Raw genomic sequence first — 20,271 nt, forward strand, 5'->3', positions numbered from 1 at the left:
TATTAGAAGTTTAGGGAAATTAGAGTCATTTTTACAACTTTTCGACGAAGCAGTGGCGATTTTACAAGGAAAATGTTGGTATTTTGACCATCTTTGTCGAAATCAGAAAAACATATATATGGGAGCTATATCTAAATCCGAACCGATTTCAACCAAATTTGGCACGCATAGCTACAATGCTAATTCTACTCCCTGTGCACAATTTCAACTAAATCGGAGCAAAAAATTGGCCTCTGTGGTCATATGAGTGTAAATCGGGCGAAAGCTATATATGGGAGCTATATCTAAATCTGAACCGATTTCAATAAAATTTGGCACGCATAGCTAAAATGCTAATTCTACTCCCTGTGCAAAATTTCAACTAAATCGGAGTTAAAAATTGGCCTCTGTGGTCATATGAGTATAAATCGGACGAAAGATATATATGGGAGCTATATCTAAATCTGAACCGATTTAGCTGATATTTTGCAAGTTTTTCGAGACTCATAAAATATTCGGATGTACTGATTTTAAAGAACATCGGTTGATAAACACGCCAATTATGACCAGATCGGGGATAAATATATATAGAGCAGCTATATCTAAATCTGAACCGGTTTTTTCCAAAATCAATAGCGATTGTCTTTGTTCCAAAAAACGACCTTATGCCAAATTTGAGGACGATCGGACTTAAACTGCGACCTGTACTTTGCGCACAAAAATACATGAACAGACAGACAGACGGACAGACAGACGGACATCGCTAAATTGACTCAGAATTTAATTCTAAGACGATCGGTATACTAAACGATGGGTCTCAGACTTTTCCTTCTTGGCGTTACATACAAATGCACAAACTTATTATACCCAGTACCACAGTAGTGGTGAAGGGTATAATCCCAGCAAAAACTAGGTAACCACATCTCATTACAATTGACATTACCAGGAGTAAAGCTGTCATTACACGTTGCATTACATTGCGGCGAGTTATAATGACTAACTTGTAATGACAAAAATAAATACTTCTCGGTAATTTTCGAATTGTTATTCTCAAATTTTTAGGCAGTTGTAGTTAATATAATTATTCACATAATCGAGCACTTACATAAAAAATAAAAAAGAATATGTAATGTAAAGGCAATTCTGAAAATTTTTCCGTTAAGAATTTTTTATCACAAATATTTCATAATAATTGTGTTTAATGGCATTATCACATTATGTTTTAAATAAATGCTTTCTTATACCTCATTGACATTACACTTCCAAAATGCGCTTAAACTAAATTTCAAATGCCATTTGCCTTATAAAAAAGAGACTTAAAATCCACTTTTAGTAGATTTCGAACCTTATGTGAATTGGTTATTGGATATATTATAACGTAATTCACGAATCCAACTCCCTTAAACAACCTACATTTATTTCTATTTTAAGTGTGAAATTAATTTGAGTGTAATCTTATTTAGATTATTTATTAGATTTTTTGTTTATTTATACAATATTCTATTTCTATTCAAGTAGTTCTCCTATTACAGCACCACTCGCCATATTTTGATCCATTGTAATCGGCGATAGAAATCAATATTTTCGAGATTTGGTTGCCTGAGACAATAAGTGGCTATTTTGCAAGCTTTGGTGTATCTACGAATAAGTCATTACATATTAGGTGATTATATGCTTTAAATGCACTACTTATTTTATGGCCGAAAGTATGCCTGGGGAGAAGTACTTTCCTCCTAGGACATGCGTATGTAAATGTAATCCGAAGCGATGCCAATTAATAAGTGGTTATTAATTTTTAAATAGGCTTACCTACAAGATTACCGGGTAATGAGAGTTTTTGCTGGGATAATATGCATTTAATACTAGCGACGCCATCAGACTGGGGACTTATCAGCCAACCTGTTATAGTGAGAATTCTGCCCAAAGCTTTGCGCTGTAGCGATAGAGATACTTCGTAGATAATATTTCTTACTTATATAGTTAACATTTTCTTGGACTATTTGCTTAAATATTAAATATTTAAAGAAAAAATGTACTATATTAAAAAATATCTTATTTTGAAGTTGTTGATCAAATTTTTTTGGTTAGTATGAAAAAATGCTGTTTTTTTTTATTCGAAAGAAATGTTTTATAATGAATTTATAGAAAATTTTCTCCAAATTTTATTTCAATAGAAAATTTTGTCAACCTTTTATTTTTATAGAAAATTTTATCAAAATTTTATTTTTATAGAAAATTGTATCAATTTTTTTTTTTTATTTTGCTTCTATATAATTTTTTTGCTAAATTTTATTTTTATAGAAAATTTTGTCGATATATTATTTCTACAGAATATTTTGTCAAATTTTTATTTTATAGAAAAATTTTTCAAAATTTTATTTCTATAGAAAATTTTGTCAAAATTTTATTTTTATAGAAAGTTTTATCAAAATTTTCTTTGTATAAAAAAATTGCAAAAAAATTTGTTTCTATATAAAATTTTTGCAAAATTTTATTTTTATACAAAATTTTGTCAATATTTTATTTCAATAGAAAATTTATGCAAAAATTGATTTCTGAAAAAAAGTTACAACATTTTATTTCTATAGCAAATTTTTGCAAAATTTATTGCTATATAAAATTTTTGCAAAATTATATGTTTATAGAAAATTTTAACAAAACTTTGTGGAAAATTTCTATGGAAAATTTGTACAAAATTTTATTTCTAAAGATTTTTTTTACAAAATTTTATTTCTATAGAAAAGACATCTCAAATTTCGAAATGGGTAAATAGCCACTACAGTCATATCCCATATTTCAGATTTGATCGAATTTAGAAATGATCTTTGGTCAAAAACAGCCTATAACATGGGAATATAGACCACACTCATAAAATATGAACTCTCTATGGCCACTTAAACTCTATTTATTATTTTATATTTTATTTATTTTTTTTTGCGTAATAAAAAGGGGGAAAATTATATACTAAATTCGTAAAAATTTCTTAAAATTTGTTAAATTTATCTCAAATGCGTTTTTGCAAAATTTATTGCTATAAAAAATTTATTGCTATAATAAATTTAACTTGTGAACTTCATATGGCGCCTAAGACATTTTCGTAATTTTGAACTCCAAGTTTTTCTTCAAACTACGAAATTTTCTTTAAAAGGTGATACAATTAATTACGTCTAGTAAATTGTCTTCAATTTGTCGAAAAATATTTACTTAGTTTTGTGATATTGCCGTGTATTCGGCGCTTCTAATATAGTTGAATAATTTTTTACTAAAATTAACCGATATTTTCCTTCCTGGAGGGTTCACTGTTTTTCGAGGCAGAACTATTACACGTTTAAAATCGTTGTAATGGACACTGAACCAATTATGAAAAATACAAAAGTATGGTTTCTTCTCCTAATCAATGTTATATTCAATTAATCGCGACTGAATGCATTTAAAAGTAGTGGTCAATGCTGATCAAGGTACAGTCATAGTATTTCTGAAAGAAAATATTATTTTCTTGTATGTACCATATCCAGTTATAATAATGGGTCTAATTGCAAATATCGTCTACCATATAAAAATTTCTTGAGTATTTCAGACTTATCTCTTGCTTAAATACTAATAAATCAAACAAAATATTTAATAATCAATTATTTTATAGTCTTTTTATTTTCAAATCAAAGCATAATTTAGAAGCAGTCATCAATGCTGGCCAAGGTACCGTCACAGTATTTCCAGGTAGACCAGGCGGTCCAGCCTTGTTGTTTCAAGACCAATTGGGCGCACTTGACGGCAGGTTCAATGCTGTCAACCAAGAAATCTTCGCACTTGACTTTGCATTCGTTGTAGGAGAAAGCACCAGAGGGAGGAGAGCACCAGTAGTAGTTGTTGATTTGGAAGATACCATAGTCGCGGGAGCCATTGGAGTTCAAGGAGCCGACAGCTTTGGTGTTGTAGGAAGATTCATGTTGAGCAATACAAGTCCAACGAGCCAATTGATCCTTGGGAACACCCAAGTTGTACATAGCCTTGGCCAAGGAACAACGAGTGTAGACCTCAGCGTAAGAGGGAGCAACCAAAAGGATGGCAGCCAAAACGGCGAAAGTGAACTTGAACATTTTACTGTAATTGTAGTTAACGAAAAACTATGCCTTTTCGTTGAATTGTATGGCCTTATATAGAAAGACTAAAATCATAAGCAAAAAAACTAACTAATCCTTTCATAATTGATTATGGATCGATGATTATGTTCAAATTTTCTACGGCAAAACATTAAAATAATAAGTGGTACCCAATTTCTATAGAGCGCCTATTTTAAAATAATTACTATTAAAATCTCTATCTACTATCAAGATAACATATATCAGTAAGTCCAAATAGATATCACAAAAATTCCCTTAATTCTCTAAAACAACGACTATTTTTATTTATTATCAATTTTTTCTTTACATTTTTCCTATAAAAACTCATCAATATTTCGAGATGATATAGTTTGTTTTCGATTACATCTAAAGCAAAATGTTCAAGCTTACTTTCGCTGTTTTGGCTGCCGTCCTTTTGGTCGCTCCTGCTTTCGCTGAGGTCTATACTCGTTGTTCCTTGGCCAAGGCCATGTACAACTTGGGAGTTCCTAAGGATCAATTGGCTCGTTGGACTTGCATTGCTCAACATGAATCTTCCTACAACACCAAGGCTGTAGGCTCCTTGAACTCCAATGGCTCCCGCGACTACGGTATCTTCCAAATCAACAACTACTACTGGTGCTCTCCTCCCTCTGGTGCTTTCTCCTACAACGAATGCAAAGTCAAGTGCGAAGATTTCTTGGTTGACAGCATTGAACCCGCCGTCAAATGCGCCCAATTGGTCTTGAAACAACAAGGATGGACTGCCTGGTCCACCTGGAAATACTGTGACGGTACCTTGGCCAGCATTGATGACTGCTTCTAAATTTTGCTTTGATATTATATAGAAAAATAAAAAAACTTAATTAATTAAACCCTATCTACGTATTCTTATAAAATATAGAGATTTTCCAATATAATTATAAAAGGGTCCAACTAGTTCTCGGTGCTACGGACTTCTAAGTCGAAAATGACGGAATTTTTAGGGATAGTGATAATAGAGGCCGACTTTACCAAGTTTCTGACAGTACACAAAAATTTTTTTCTTGTAGTCTATCCGCCGTTTAAGTACTAAACGTGGGATGATAATTTGACTATATGACTTTCAAAGAGAATATTGCTATCAGTTAGAACTTATTAAAACTTGAGAAGTTCACTCATATGGTATCAAACTAATCGAAGTGAGCTCCCTGCCAACATTTTGTGAATTTGACGGCACTTCTGAGAATACCCACCACGTCGATAACAGTCGTATACGATATCCAAAACTCTTCCCAAAAGCGCCGTCACAATTGAAAAGTTGTACCACGCCAAGTTACTACAAAAAAGTTTCTCATCAGTGCAATTATTTTTTGCATTAATAAAATAATGATGTTGAATTACAAGTAGCAAGTTACATGTTGCAGCGCCTATCAGCCATTGTTTTTATTCTCGATGGAGGCAGCGTGTCTAGACAAATATCTGAAAAAATATCACTTTATTCCATTTGAAAATTCGAAAATTGTTCACCAATATACCTTTCACAATTTCAAGCGAAATAACTATGTTTTATGCACTTCATTTTCGTTTTTACTTAAATAAAATATAATAAGATAGTTGCGCTTGGTATTTCACTATTATAAAATGGCTCTTGTAACAATAGTGATGGCAAAATACTTTCAGTTCGTAATTTTTGATACGTTGCCCCTATCACAGTTGGCGATTGTTGTAGTGTCACTTACGAGCCTATAGTAGCGATGAGGATGAAATGGAACTTTGTAATGCTGGCAGGGCTACACCTAACTTAACCTATATAAACATCCATGTGATTCTTTAACATTAATTTAATATAACAAGGGCCTGTCTGAGCCCACAGAAGGTGATGAGGGTTCAACTCTACATCGCAGAATCTGCAATAATGGCGACTAATTAAATATTGTGGGCTGGGAATCTTCTGACTGTAAAATGGTAATACGTTTTAACTTATTAATGAACATTTAGGGTAAAGTCTGATCTCGAAAAGTATGTTGATTATCTTGGATTTTCAATGAAAAATCACATATCTCCATATATTCATACGTATCAAAGCGATTAACATCTCGTTATGTGTAGTGGGAAAAAGCTTTGAGCGAGGGAGATACATAGCCACCGTGGTGCAATGGTTAGCATGCCCGCCTTGCATACACAAGGCCGTGGGTTTGATTCCTGCTACGACCGAATTCCAAAAAATTGTTCAGCAGTGGATTATCCCACCTCAGTAATACTGGTGACATTTCAGAGTTTTCAAAGCTTTTGTAAGTGGTTTCACTGCAATGTGAAACGCCGTTCGGATTCGGCTATAAAAATGAGGTCCCTTGTTATTGAGCTTAACATGGAATCGGGCAGCACTCAGTGATAAGAGAGAAGTTCACCATTGTGATATCACAGTGGACTGAATAGTCTAAGTGAGCCTGATATATCGGGCTGCCACCTAACCTAACCTATGGCTGCCGTCTCGAAGTCTAAAATAATAGCAAACTTCTTGTGTAGGCTAAGTATGTTTTTGACTCAATCTGATTTTGGGCGAAGGTAACGTTTTCGTGCGTATAGGAGCAGAAACTCCTTACTGTCATTTGAAGACAGTAACAAGGATGTCAGGGTTCATCTGGTCATCCCTTGGAAAAAGTTGGTGAGGGCGCTAACAATTAGCAATATTGGCTACATTACTAAATGATGGAAATTCGAATGTAGGACGAGTACGACCTTTGAAATATTTTAAAGGTACCGTGCACATTGGACTGAATAGTCTAAGTGAGCCTGAAATTTAATCGGGCTGCCACTTCAACCTAAAGGTGCCGTTCCTACATTTTGAAAATTGAGAAAAAGACCCAAATTTCTTTTCGAACATTCTTGAAAAATCGCCCCTAGGGTTAATACCAAATGGACATAATTTGCAAATTATTCTATGATCGTAAACAGTCAATAGCATGGAAATATATTCCAGAGCTATTAGACATTTTTCGAGAGTTATTACAAAATTAAAAGAGTTGAAATGGACCCTAACCCTATTAAAAAAAACTAGAAGAACACAGAAGTAGTTTCCTCTCCTAATCAATGTTTCATTTTATTTAGCATACTAAATGTATTTAGAAGCAATCATCAATGCTGGCCAAGGTACCGTCACAGTATTTCCAGGTGGACCAGGCAGTCCAGCCTTGTTGTTTCAAGACCAATTGAGCGCACTTGACGGCTGGTTCAATGCTGTCAACCAAGAAATCTTCACACTTGACTTTGCATTCGTTGTAGGAGAAAGCACCAGAGGGTGGAGAGCACCAGTAGTAGTTGTTGATTTGGAAGATACCGTAGTCGCGGGAGCCATTGGAGTTCAAGGAGCCGACAGCCTTGGTGTTGTAGGAAGATTCATGTTGAGCAATACACGTCCAACGAGCCAATTGATCCTTTGGTACACCCAAGTTGTACATAGCCTTTGCCAAGGAACAACGAGTGTAGACCTCAGCGAAAGCAGGAGCGACCAAAAGGATGGCAGCCAAAACAGCGAAAGTGAGCTTGAACATTTTGCTTCAGTTGTAATCGAAAACAACTATGATAATTTCAGATTATGCTGGGCCTTTTATAGTAACACAAAAAATATAAAACTAAAACTAATTTGATAAAAATATCTTATAGATAGATAAGAATGTACATATTATCAGTTTGATATATCTGAATATATCAAGGAATATAACATAAATAAGTTTGCGTATATATTGGTTTTATCTTATTGCTTGATAACGACCAAATATTACCAAACTCTGTATAATCCCCTCATCCATCAAATCACTATATCTCATCTATTCACGGTTCTTGACCGCATACCTATAAATGTGTTCAGTTTTCAACTTTAGAGCACAGTTTTTCTACGGTCACAACTAAAGCAAAATGTTCAAGTTCACTTTCGCCGTTTTGGCTGCCATCCTTTTGGTAGCCCCCTCTTACGCTGAGGTCTACACTCGTTGTTCTTTGGCCAAGGCCATGTACAATTTGGGAGTTCCTAAGGATCAATTGGCTCGTTGGACTTGCATTGCTCAACATGAATCTTCCTACAACACCAAGGCTGTCGGCTCCTTGAACTCCAATGGCTCCCGGGACTATGGTATCTTCCAAATCAACAACTACTACTGGTGCTCTCCTCCCTCTGGTGCTTTCTCCTACAACGAATGCAAAGTCAAGTGCGAAGATTTCTTGGTTGACAGCATTGAACCTGCCGTCAAGTGCGCCCAATTGGTCTTGAAACAACAAGGCTGGACTGCCTGGTCCACCTGGAAATACTGTGACGGTACCTTGGCCAGCATTGATGATTGCTTCTAAATACATTTAGTTATGCTAAATAAAATGAAACATTGATTAGGAGAGGAAACTACTTTTGTGTTCTTTTTGTTTTTTTTTTAATAGGTTTAGGGTCCATTTCAACTATTTTAATTTTGTAATAACTCTCGAAAAAAATGTGTAATATCTCTGGAATATATTTCCATGCTATAGGCTGTTTACGATCTTAGGAGAATTTGCAAATTAGGACCATTTGGTATTAACCCTAGGGGCGATTTATCGAGAAAAGAAATTTGGGTCTTTTTCTCAATTTTCAAAATATAGACACGGCACCTTTAAAATATTTCAAAGGTCGTACTCGTCCTACATTCGATTTTCCATCATTTAGTAATGTAGCCAATATTGCTAATTGTTAGCGCCCTCACCAACTTTTTCCAAGGGATGACCAGATGAACCCTGACATCCTTGATACTGTCTTCAAATGACAGTAACGAGTTTCTGCTCCTATATGCACGCAAACGTTTCCTTCACCAAAAATCACATTGAGTCAAAAACACACTTAGCCTACACAAGAAGCTTGTTATTTTAGACTTCGAGACGGCAGCCATAGGTTAGGTGGCAGCCCGATATATCAGGCTCACTTAGACTATTCAGTCCACTGTGATATCACAATGGTGAACTTTTCTCTTATCACTGAGTGCTGCCCGATTCCATGTTAAGCTCAATAACAAGGGACCTCATTTTTATAGCCGAATCCGAACGGCGTTTCACATTGCAGTGAAACCACTTACAAAAGCTTTGAAAACTCTGAAATGTCACTAGTATTACTGAGGTGGAAAAATCCACTGCTGAAAAATTTTTTGGAATTCGGTCGAAGCAGGAATCAAACCCACGGCCTTGTGTATGCAAGGCGGGCATGCTAACCATTGCACCACGGTGGCTATGTATCTCGCTCGCTCAAAGCTTTTTCCCACTACACATAACGAGATGTTAATCGCTTTGATACGTATGAATATATGGAGATATGTGATTTTTCATTGAAAATCCAAGATAATCAACATACTTTTCGAGATCAGACTTTACTCTAAATGTTCACTCATAAGTTAAAACGTATTACCATTTTACAGTCAGAAGATTCCCAGCCCACGATATTTAATTATTCGCCATTATTGCAGATTCTGCGATGTAGAGTTGAACCTCATCACCTTCTGTGGGCTCAGACAGGCCCTTGTTATATTAAATTAATGTTAAAGAATCACATGGATGTTTATATAGGTTAAGCTAGGTGTAGCCCTGCCAGCATTACAAAGTTCCATTTCATCCTCATCGCTACTATAGGCTCGTAAGTGACACTACAACAATCGCCAACTGTGATAGGGGCAACGTATCAAAAATTACGAAATGAAAGTATTTTGCCATCACTATTGTTACAAGAGCCATTTTCATAATTGTGAAACACCAAGCGCAACTCTCTTATTATATTTTATTTAAATAAAAACGAAAATGAAGTGCATAAAACATAGTTTTTTCGCTTGAAATTGTAAAAGGTATATTGGTGAACAATTTTCGACTTTTCAAATGGAATAAAGTGATATTTTTTCAGATATTTGTCTAGACACGCTGCCTCCATCCAGAATAAAAACACTGGCTGATAGGCGCTGCAACATGTAACTTGCTACTTGTAATTCAACATCATTCTTTTATTAATGCAAAAAATAATTGCACTGATGAGAAACTTTTTTTGTAGTAACTTGGCGTGGTACAACTTTTCAATGGCGACGGCGCTTTTGCGAAGAGTTTTGGATATCGTATACGACATTTTTCGACGTGGTGGGGATTTTCAGAAGCGCCGTCAAATTAAAAAAATGTTGACAAGGAGCTCACCTCGATTATTTGGATACCATATGAGTGAACTTCTCTAGTTTTAATAAGTTCTACCTGATAGAAATATTCTCTTTGAAAGTCATATAGTCAAATTATCATCCCACGTTTAGTACTTAAACGGCGGATAGACTACAAGTAGTAAAATTTTTGTATACTGTCGGTATCACTATCCTTAAAATTCCTCTAGTATCACTATCCTTAAAATTCCATCATTTTCGACTTAGAAGTCCGTAGCACCGAGAACTAGTTGGACCCTTTTATAACTATGTTGGAAAATCTCTATATTTTATAAGAATACGTAGATAGGGTTTAATTAATTAAGTTTTTTTATTTTTCTATATAATATCAAAACAAAATTTAGAAGCAGTCATCAATGCTGGCCAAGGTACCGTCACAGTATTTCCAAGTGGACCAGGCAGTCCAGCCTTGTTGTTTCAAAACTAATTGGGCGCACTTGACGGCAGGTTCAATGCTGTCAACCAAGAAATCTTCGCACTTGACTTTGCATTCGTTGTAGGAGAAAGCTCCAGAGGGAGGAGAGCACCAATAGTAGTTGTTGATTTGGAAGATACCATAGTCCCGGGAGCCATTGGAGTTCAAGGAGCCGACAGCCTTGGTATTGTAGGAAGATTCATGTTGAGCAATGCAAGTCCAACGAGCCAATTGATCCTTAGGAACTCCCAAATTGTACATGGCCTTGGCCAAGGAACAACGTGTGTAGACCTCAGCGTAAGAGGGGGCAACCAAAAGGATGGCAGCCAAAACGGCGAAAGTGAACTTGAACATTTTGCTTTAGTTGTGACCGAAGAAAAACTGTGCTCTAAAGTTGAAAACTGAAAACATTTATAGGTATGCGGTCAAGAGCCGCGAATAGATAAGGTATAATCGTTTGATGGATGAAGGTATTAGACATATTTGTAGTATAATATTTGGTTCTTATCAAGTAATATAATAAAACCAATATATACCCAAATTAATGTATATTCTATTCCTTGAGATATTCAGATACATCAAACTGATAATACATTCATTTCTATCTATTTTCTATCAAATTAGTTTTAGTTTTATTTTTTTTTAATTCTACTATAAAAGGCCCAGTCTATTCTAAAATTATCATAGTTTGTTTTCGATTACATCTAAAGCAAAATGTTCAAGCTTACTTTCGCCGTGTTTGCTGCCATCCTTTTGGTTGCTCCTGCTTTCGCTGAGGTCTACACCCGCTGTTCCTTGGCCAAGGCTATGTACAACTTGGGAGTTCCTAAGGATCAATTGGCTCGTTGGACTTGCATTGCTCAACATGAATCTTCTTATAACACCAAGGCTGTCGGCTCTTTGAACTCCAATGGCTCCCGCGACTATGGCATCTTCCAAATCAACAACTACTACTGGTGCTCTCCTCCCTCTGGTGCTTTCTCCTACAACGAATGCAAAGTCAAGTGTGAAGATTTCTTGGTCGACAGCATTGAACCTGCCGTCAAGTGCGCCCAATTGGTCTTGAAACAACAAGGCTGGACTGCCTGGTCCACCTGGAAATACTGTGACGGTACTTTGGCCAGCATTGATGATTGCTTCTAAATTTTGCTTTGATTTTAAAATAAAAAGACTATAAAATAATTGACTATTAAATATTTGATTTGATTTATTAGCATTTAAGCAAGAGATTAGTTTGAAATACTCAAGAAATGTTTATGGAGTTAGCGTATTTCAGCAATTAAACAAATGACATGGTACATGGTACGCATAAAAAAAATTGTCTTTCCTCCGAAACGAAATTGTAGACCATCAACATTTTCTATTATTGATAAAGTTGTATTTTTAAAGGCAAATAAATCTTTGTGTATGGTACCCGTTGCCACTTTGGGTCCTAAAGAACTCTATTCGTCCGCACACAATTTTGATACCCTGCGCCACACTGTGGAACAGGGTATTATAAGTTAGTGCATATGTTTGTAACACCCACAAGGAGACGAGATAGACACATGGTGTCTTTGGCAATAATGCTCAGGGTGGGTCCCTGAGTCGATATAACCACACCCAGAGATGGTCACCATACAAAAATAACATTTATCTCTTAAAACATGTTTGAGGTGATCATATTCCTTCTCTGGGTGCATGTCCGTCTGTCCGTCCGTCCGTCCGTCCGTCTGTCTGTGAACACATTTTTGTGATCAACGTCTAGGTCGCAAGAAATCGGTTCAGATTTAGATATAGCTCCCATATATATCTTTCGCCCGATATGCACTAATATGGACCCAGCAGCAAGAGTTTTATACAGATTTTCTTGAAGTTGTGTACAAACATAACACTTAGTCGTATAGTCAAGTGTGAAAAATTTGATTGAAATCGGTTCAGATTTAGATATAGCTCCCATATATATCTTTCGCCCGATATGGACTTATATGGCCCCAGAAGCCAGATTTTTGGTCGAATTTTGCACTAGGAGTACAATTAGTAGTATAGTCAAGTGTGCAAAATTTGATTGAAATCGGTTCAGATTTATATATAGCTCCCATATATATCTCTCGCCCGATATGGACTAATATGGTCCTAAAAGCCAGAGTTTTGGCCCAATTTGGTTGAAATTTTGCACAGGGAGTAGATTTAGCATTGTAGCTATGCGTGTCAAATTTATTTGAAATCGATTTAGATTTAGATATAGCTCCCATATATATCTTTCACCCGATATGCACTTATATGGACCCAGAAGCCAGAGTTTTATCCCGATTAGCTTGAAGTTTTGCACAAGGAGTACAATTGGTAGTATAGTCATGTGTGCCAAATTCGATTGAAATCGGTTCAGATTTAGATATAGCTTCCATATATATTTTTCGCCCGATATGGACTTATATGGCCCCAGAAGCCAGAGTTTTGGCCCGATTTGGTTGAAATTTTGCACTAGAAGTACAATTAGTAATATAGTCATGTGTGCCAAATTTGATTGAAATCGGTTCAGATTTAGATATAGCTCCCATATATATGTTTTTCTGATTTCGACAAAAATGGTTAAAATACCAACATTTTCCTTGTTAAATCGCCACTGCTTAGTCGAAAAGTTGTAAAAATGACTCTAATTTTCCAAAACATCTAATACATATATATCGAGCGATAAATCATAAATAAACTTTTGCGAAGTTTCCTTAAAATAACTTCAGATTTAAATTTACTAACATTGTGTTCCACCCTAGTGCATTAGCCGACTTAAATTTTGAGTCTATAGATTTTGTAGAAGTCTATCAAATTCTGTCCAGATCGAGTGATTTAAATATCACTCGATCTGGACAGAATTTGATGATGTATGTATTTGGGACAAACCTTTATATATAGCACCCAAAACATTTGACGGATGTGATATGGTATCGAAAATTTAGATCTACAAAGTGGTGCAGGGTATAATATAGTCGGCCCCGCCCGACTTTAGACTTTCCATACTTGTTTTTTTTACTGTTTCAATCACAAAATTAATTGATCCAATTAATTGTTTAATTGAAATGTCTTCGATAACAAAAATGATACTATCAATTAAAAAATTAATTGGAAGTCAATTAAAAAATTAATTCATCCAATTAAAAAATGAATTGGAAGTCAATTAAAAAATCAATTGATATTATTAATTTTTGTGGTTGTGGTTTTTGTTCCAATTAAAAAATTTGTTGAATCAGTTAAATTTGTAATTTAATATTTTTTAAAAGTCAATTAGGACTTTAATTGGAAAATTTTTGGTGGAAATTTTTTCTGTGCGGAAAGAAACATTTTCAACAAATTTCGTTTCCTTGAAAAGAAATTAATTTCTTGCGTTTAGGCATGTTTACAATTGCATCATAATAGCTCCCTTAATTATTTAATTAGGCTGCCACAATTACAATTCGCTTATTTTCTTATTTGAGAACATTAAAAGCGAATGTTATACGAAGGAATGGTAAACCATCTCCATGAATCCAAGAATTCAATTGGCTAAATTTCCCCATCATGACAAAAGCCAATAAATGTTCAACAACTAAAGCAATAAAAATTAATTGTTTGCAAAAACAAAAAAAAAATGAAGAAAAACAATAAGAAATGATATGAAATATAAAATTATGCCACTAATGGTTTACAGGGCACATAACTCATTATAGGAAAGGCAAACCCCCTTATTTCATTTCTATTAGAGGGTGCGTATGCATGTGTGTGTATTTGCAAGGACCTAGTCCTTGTTGTCATTTGGCACCATTATCAAGTGCTGCACGTTTTGTTTAGCATGGGGCTGTTGACATTTCACTAGGTTCTTTATTTAATAGGGTGATCCAGAAATTTTACGTGAAATCGCTGGCAATTGAAATGTTTAGTTACGGTTTGTTCACATATATATATATATATATATATATATATATATATATATATATATATATATATATATATATATATATATATATATATATATATATATATATATATATATATATATATATATATATATATATATATATATATATATATATATATATATATATATATATATATATATATATATGTTCAGTTGAAGCATATTACGAGAAAAGTTATAGGAGTATACTCATTTAAAGGAGTATGTTCAGTTAATACATATTACAGAAGTATATTCAATTAATTGTGTTATGGGAGTATGTTCATTTAAAAGAGTTATGTTAATTTAACTAGGTATAGTGGCAGTCCGATATTTCAGGTTCACTTCGACTATTCAATACATTGTGATACCACAGTGGTGAACTATTATAGGAGTATGTTCTCTTGATTTACATTATAGGAGTATGTTCAGTTCTTCCCAGCAAAAAAAGTGTCGCCAAAAAAGTAATGAAAATGTTCTTTTTGGATCCGGAAGTGGTGCAAAATTGACGCAGAAGCGATGAATTTAACATGGGCTTGTCATAGGACGGAAGTCCTCCATTTCAACAGCCGTTGCACTGAATTTGCATCACTTCTTTAGGTGTGATCCGAGTTCAATGTTTTGGATGTAAATTAAACAAGTAAGAAAAGTCTAAAGTCGGGCGGGGCCGACTATATTATACCCTGCACCACTTTGTAGATCTAAATTTTCGATACCATATCACATCCGTCAAATGTGTTGGGTGATATATATAAAGGTTTGTCCCAAATACGTACATTTAAATATCACTCGATTTGGACAGAATTTGATAGACTTTTACCAAATCTATAGACTCAAAATTTAAGTCGGCCAATGCACTAGGGTGGAAAACAATTTTAGTAAAAAATGGGAAACATTTAAATCTGAAGCAATTTTAAGGAAACTTCGCAAAAGTTTATTTATGATTTATCGCTCGATATATATGCATTAGAAGTTAGGAAAATTAGAGTCATTTTTACAACTTTTCGACTAAGCAGTGGCGATTTAACAAGGAAAATGTTGGTATTTTGACCATTTTTGTCGAAATCAGAAAAACATATATATGGGAGCTATATCTAAATCTGAACCGATTGCAACCAAATTTGGCACGCTACAATGCTAATTCTACTCCCTGTGCAAAATTTCAACTAAATCGGAGTTAAAAATTGGCCTCTGTGGTCATATGAGTGTAAATCGGGCGAAAGCTATATATGGGAGATATGTCCAAATCTGTACCGATTTCAACCAAATTTGGCACGCATAGTTACAATGCTAATTCTACTCCCTATGCAAAATTTCAACTAAATCGGAGCCAAAATTTGGCCTCTGTGGGCAAATGAGTGTAAATCGGGCGAAAGCTATATGTGGGAGCTATATCTAAATCTGAACCGATTTGGCTGATATTTTGCAAGTTTTTCGAGACTCATAAAATATTCGGATGTACGGAATTTGAGGAAGATCGGTTGATATACACGCCAAATATGACCAGATCGGTGAAAAATATATATGGCAGCTATATCTAAATCTGAACCGATTTTTTCCAAAATCAATAGGGATCGTCTTTAAGCCGAAACAGGACCCTATACCAAATTTTAGGACAATCGGACTAAAACTGCGAGCTGTACTTTGCACACAAAAATACATCAACAGACAGACAGACGGACAGACAGACAGACAGACAGACAGACAGACAGACAGACAGACAGACAGACAGACAGACGGACATCGCTAAATCGACTCAGAATTTAATTCTAAGACGATCGGTATACTAAACGATGGGTCTCAGACTTTTCCTTCTTGGCGTTACATACAAATGCACAAACTTATTATACCCTGTACCACAGTAGTGGTGAAGGGTATAAAATTTCTGTGTTATTTTGTCAAATAAATAATTTTTATAATTTTTTATAATTTTTAATGGATTCTAACGCTTGTCGGAAACTTTGACCACAAATATTTTCAAAAATTCACAATTTTTTCAGATTGCATTTAGCATTTTTTTCGACAAAATTTAAATGATTTGTACCATTTTATGAATTCTTACTCTGTTTTTAATCTATTTGAAACAAAAAAAATTAAAAATTCCCATTAAAAGTATAAAAAAACCAAGTTATAAAAGATTGCTTTAAAATAACTTCCTGAGTAGTTAAAATAAAGAACATCATTGGAAGTGCATCTTGTGGAAGTGCTTTTAAAGTTGTGCCTTTGGAAGAACTTCCAAAATTTTTTGCTGGGTTATTACAAAAGCAATTTTGAACCGTTTCACTATGACTAACAAGAATTATTGTAGAATGTGAGTATTGCATATATGTCAGTTCACCCTTTTCACATGTGGCATAAAATTTAGCACGGAAATAACCGATAATAGATTATTCTGCTATGATTAGTTAGAGCAGCTAACAAAAACAAAAGCTGAAGAGCCATAAAAAACACCTGTTCGAAATCCCATGCATGTGTTTACAGTGATGGGACTCTTTGATTTCTTCACGCAATGGTGTGATGTCCTGCGGTAAGCTAAAGTGTCACAGGGTAAATATTGGTTGTGATGGGTTAATAATACACGGTTCGGTTTAATACCGAAATCTATCTGATTTAATAATATTGGTAGCTAGAACTAGGCGCCCTGTAATGTAACATATACAGTAAAAATTTTCAAAATTGGACACTGCGGCCTCTCTTCTCAAAAGTGGACAATTTCTCTAATATGTTATCACATTAAAATTAATCTCTTCTGAGTGGACAACACCCCAAATATGGAAATTTTTCATGAGACGTTTGATCTACTATCACATTAAAATTCACCATAAGCTAACTCATAAGTGGGCAACTCCCCAAACGTTGAGAAAATAGAGATGAACGTGAGTAAGGATACTGTATACACTCAGAGAAGGAATATGATCACCCCAAACATGTTTCAAGAGCAAAATGTTATTTTTGTATGGTAACCTGTAACATGAAGGCAATGGTGCTGAAATTTTGCACAAATTCATCTTTTGTCTGCAAGCAGGTCAAGTTTAAAGATGGGCTATATCGGTCCATATATTGATATAGTCTACATATAAACCGACCTCTCGATTTGGGGTCTTGGGCTTAGAACCCTAAAGAGGTGTGCTAAAAATGGTGAGTATCGGTCAATGTTTTGGTATAGCCCCTATATAGACCGATCTCCAGATTTTAGTTCTTGGGCTTCTAGAATCCGCAGTTTTTATCCAATTTGACTGATATTTGAAATCTAGAGTTATTTTAGGAACATAAAGAGGTGTGTGCCAGAAATTGAAAATCTGGAAGTTTTTAGGTCTATAAATAGGTGTGCAAGAAATGATTTTATTGTTTGAGATTCTAGAAACCGTAGTTTTTATCCAATTTGCCTGAAAATTGAAATCTAGAAGTATTTTAGGACCATAAAGTGGTGTGCCGAAAACTGTGAGTATCGGTCCATATTTTAGTATAGCCCCCAAAAGACTGATCTTCCGATTTAACTCCTTGGGTTTCTAGACACCGTAGTTTTTATCCGATTTGCCTGAAATTGTAAATATACTGGTATTTTAGACTCACAAAAACGTGTCTCGGATTTAGTTTTTATCGGTCCATTTGGTAAGGCCTCCATATAGACCAATTTCACTTCTTGAGGGTATAGAAGGCGCACTGATCATGAAAATTGCATAAAACTGAATGTAAAATTTCCAGATTTTACCTCTCGTAATCATTTAAATAATGGGGGTTTCAAATCAAGGCGTTATTTCATTATTTTCTTGCACACTTATAAGAGATCTTAATGATTCCTCTAAAACTCAAACCAAAATGGTTCGTATAAACCCAGAACCTGATATAATCTTCATAGGTAAAATCTTTAAATTTATCTTCGGGAAGTGTACTAGTTGAACTGCTCTGCTTGGGAGAATATCTGTCATCAAACCCCCCTGACATTTCAAAGGAAACTATAATATTTGTTTCATGGTGATGGGTATTTAAGATTCGGCCCGCCCGAACTTACTGCTGTATATACTTGTTTTTTTTTAATATAATTTTCTCCCAAAGCTTGGAACTTCAAAGACAAGCGTTTGGGTTATATAAAAAATTGATCCTATTTTTTTAAATTCCCAAACACTTGCTCCTCTGATGAGAATCTTCTATATTAAGGTTCAAAACATGATTGGCGAAAAACAAATACTTTCAAACTCAATCAAAGTACAAATACAACCAACTCTTTTATAATTAATTTTCTTTATTAACAAAATCAAAAGCAAATTTAGAAACAATCATCAATGCTGGCCAAAGTACCGTCACAATATTTCCAGGTGGACCAGGCAGTCCAGCCTTGTTGTTTCAAGACCAATTGAGCGCACTTGACGGCTGGTGCGATGCTGTCAACCAAGAAATCTTCGCACTTGACATTGCATTCGTTGTAGGAGAAAGCACCAGAGGGAGGAGAGCACCAGTAGTAGTTGTTGATTTGGAAGATACCATAGTCGCGGGAACCATTCGAGTTCAAGGAACCAACAGCCTTGGTGTTATAGGAAGATTCATGTTGAGCAATGCAAGTCCAACGAGCCAATTGATCCTTGGGGACACCCAAGTTGTACATGGCCTTGGCCAAGGAGCAACGGGTATAGACCTCAGCGAAAGCAGGAGCGACCAAAAGGACGGCAGCCAAAACAGCGAAAGTGAACTTGAACATTTTTAATTAATTGTAGTTAAGCAAAAACTATGCCTTTCCTTTGAAGTGTTTCGGCTTTTATAACAAAACTTGAGAAGTTCAGAAAAAAAAAACAAACTAATCCATTCGTAATTGATTATGAATTTACGATTATGTTCAAATGCTCTTCAGCAAACCATTAGAATGATGGGTGATAACAAACTTCTAAAGAACGTACAGTTTTAAAATAATTAAAATTAAGATCACTATCTACTATCAAGATAACATATATCAGTAAGTCCAAATAGATATCAGAAAAATGCCCTTATTTCTCTAAAACAACGACTATTTTTACTTATTATCAATTTTTTCCTTAAAATTTTCCTATAAAAACTCATCAATATTCCGAGATGATATAGTTTGTTTTCGATTACATCTAAAGCAAAATGTTCAAGCTCACTTTCGCTGTCTTGGCTGCCGTCCTTTTGGTCGCTCCTGCTTTCGCTGAGGTCTACACCCGCTGTTCCTTGGCCAAGGCCATGTACAACTTGGGAGTTCCTAAGGATCAATTGGCTCGTTGGACTTGCATTGCTCAGCATGAATCTTCTTACAACACCAAGGCTGTTGGTTCCTTGAACTCCAATGGTTCCCGCGACTATGGTATCTTCCAAATCAACAACTACTACTGGTGCTCTCCTCCCTCTGGTGCTTTCTCTTACAACGAATGCAAAGTCAAGTGCGAAGATTTCTTGGTTGACAGCATTGCACCAGCCGTCAAGTGCGCTCAATTGGTCTTGAAACAACAAGGCTGGACTGCCTGGTCCACCTGGAAATACTGTGATGGTACCTTGGCCAGCATTGATGATTGCTTCTAAATTTGCTTTTGATTTTATTAAACATGGAAATAAAAAATAATTGAACCGTTTATATTATGAGTTTTATTTTCTTAAGATATTCCAACAATAAAAACGAAATTTTCATAAATTTTTATGAATTTGAATTCTTGTAATACGACGTTCTCACCACGC

General features: G+C 35.0%; 8 protein-coding genes across 8 annotated transcripts; 4 read left to right on the forward strand and 4 right to left on the reverse strand.

The window, feature by feature from the left end:
* Positions 1 to 3,647: 3,647 nt before the first annotated feature.
* On the reverse strand, positions 3,648 to 4,076 carry LOC142239365 (lysozyme 2-like). Its single transcript, XM_075311143.1, has one exon. It carries the CDS (start codon positions 4,074 to 4,076, stop codon positions 3,648 to 3,650), a length of 429 nt encoding a protein of 142 aa, XP_075167258.1.
* A 400-nt stretch (positions 4,077 to 4,476) lies between these two features.
* LOC142239366 (lysozyme 2) lies at positions 4,477 to 4,954 on the forward strand. Its single transcript, XM_075311144.1, has one exon. It carries the CDS (start codon positions 4,477 to 4,479, stop codon positions 4,903 to 4,905), a length of 429 nt encoding a protein of 142 aa, XP_075167259.1. The 3' UTR covers positions 4,906 to 4,954.
* Positions 4,955 to 7,132: 2,178 nt separating this feature from the next.
* Positions 7,133 to 7,617, reverse strand: LOC142239360 (lysozyme 2-like). Its single transcript, XM_075311139.1, has one exon. It carries the CDS (start codon positions 7,610 to 7,612, stop codon positions 7,184 to 7,186), a length of 429 nt encoding a protein of 142 aa, XP_075167254.1. The 5' UTR covers positions 7,613 to 7,617; the 3' UTR covers positions 7,133 to 7,183.
* Positions 7,618 to 7,967: 350 nt separating this feature from the next.
* On the forward strand, positions 7,968 to 8,455 carry LOC142239358 (lysozyme 2-like). The gene has a single exon (XM_075311137.1). It carries the CDS (start codon positions 7,977 to 7,979, stop codon positions 8,403 to 8,405), a length of 429 nt encoding a protein of 142 aa, XP_075167252.1. The 5' UTR covers positions 7,968 to 7,976; the 3' UTR covers positions 8,406 to 8,455.
* Positions 8,456 to 10,575: 2,120 nt separating this feature from the next.
* Positions 10,576 to 11,037, reverse strand: LOC142239359 (lysozyme 2-like). Its single transcript, XM_075311138.1, has one exon. The coding sequence runs from the start codon at positions 11,031 to 11,033 to the stop codon at positions 10,605 to 10,607; it is 429 nt and encodes a 142-aa protein (XP_075167253.1). The 5' UTR covers positions 11,034 to 11,037; the 3' UTR covers positions 10,576 to 10,604.
* A 352-nt stretch (positions 11,038 to 11,389) lies between these two features.
* Positions 11,390 to 11,875, forward strand: LOC142239362 (lysozyme 2-like). Its single transcript, XM_075311141.1, has one exon. The coding sequence runs from the start codon at positions 11,394 to 11,396 to the stop codon at positions 11,820 to 11,822; it is 429 nt and encodes a 142-aa protein (XP_075167256.1). The 5' UTR covers positions 11,390 to 11,393; the 3' UTR covers positions 11,823 to 11,875.
* Positions 11,876 to 18,856: 6,981 nt separating this feature from the next.
* LOC142239368 (lysozyme 2-like) lies at positions 18,857 to 19,285 on the reverse strand. The gene has a single exon (XM_075311146.1). The coding sequence runs from the start codon at positions 19,283 to 19,285 to the stop codon at positions 18,857 to 18,859; it is 429 nt and encodes a 142-aa protein (XP_075167261.1).
* Positions 19,286 to 19,689: 404 nt separating this feature from the next.
* LOC142240891 (lysozyme 2-like) lies at positions 19,690 to 20,118 on the forward strand. Its single transcript, XM_075312645.1, has one exon. The coding sequence runs from the start codon at positions 19,690 to 19,692 to the stop codon at positions 20,116 to 20,118; it is 429 nt and encodes a 142-aa protein (XP_075168760.1).
* Positions 20,119 to 20,271: the final 153 nt, after the last annotated feature.

This window comes from Haematobia irritans, chromosome 5 (assembly GCF_050003625.1).
Source record: "Haematobia irritans isolate KBUSLIRL chromosome 5, ASM5000362v1, whole genome shotgun sequence".
NCBI lineage: Eukaryota > Metazoa > Arthropoda > Insecta > Diptera > Muscidae > Haematobia > Haematobia irritans.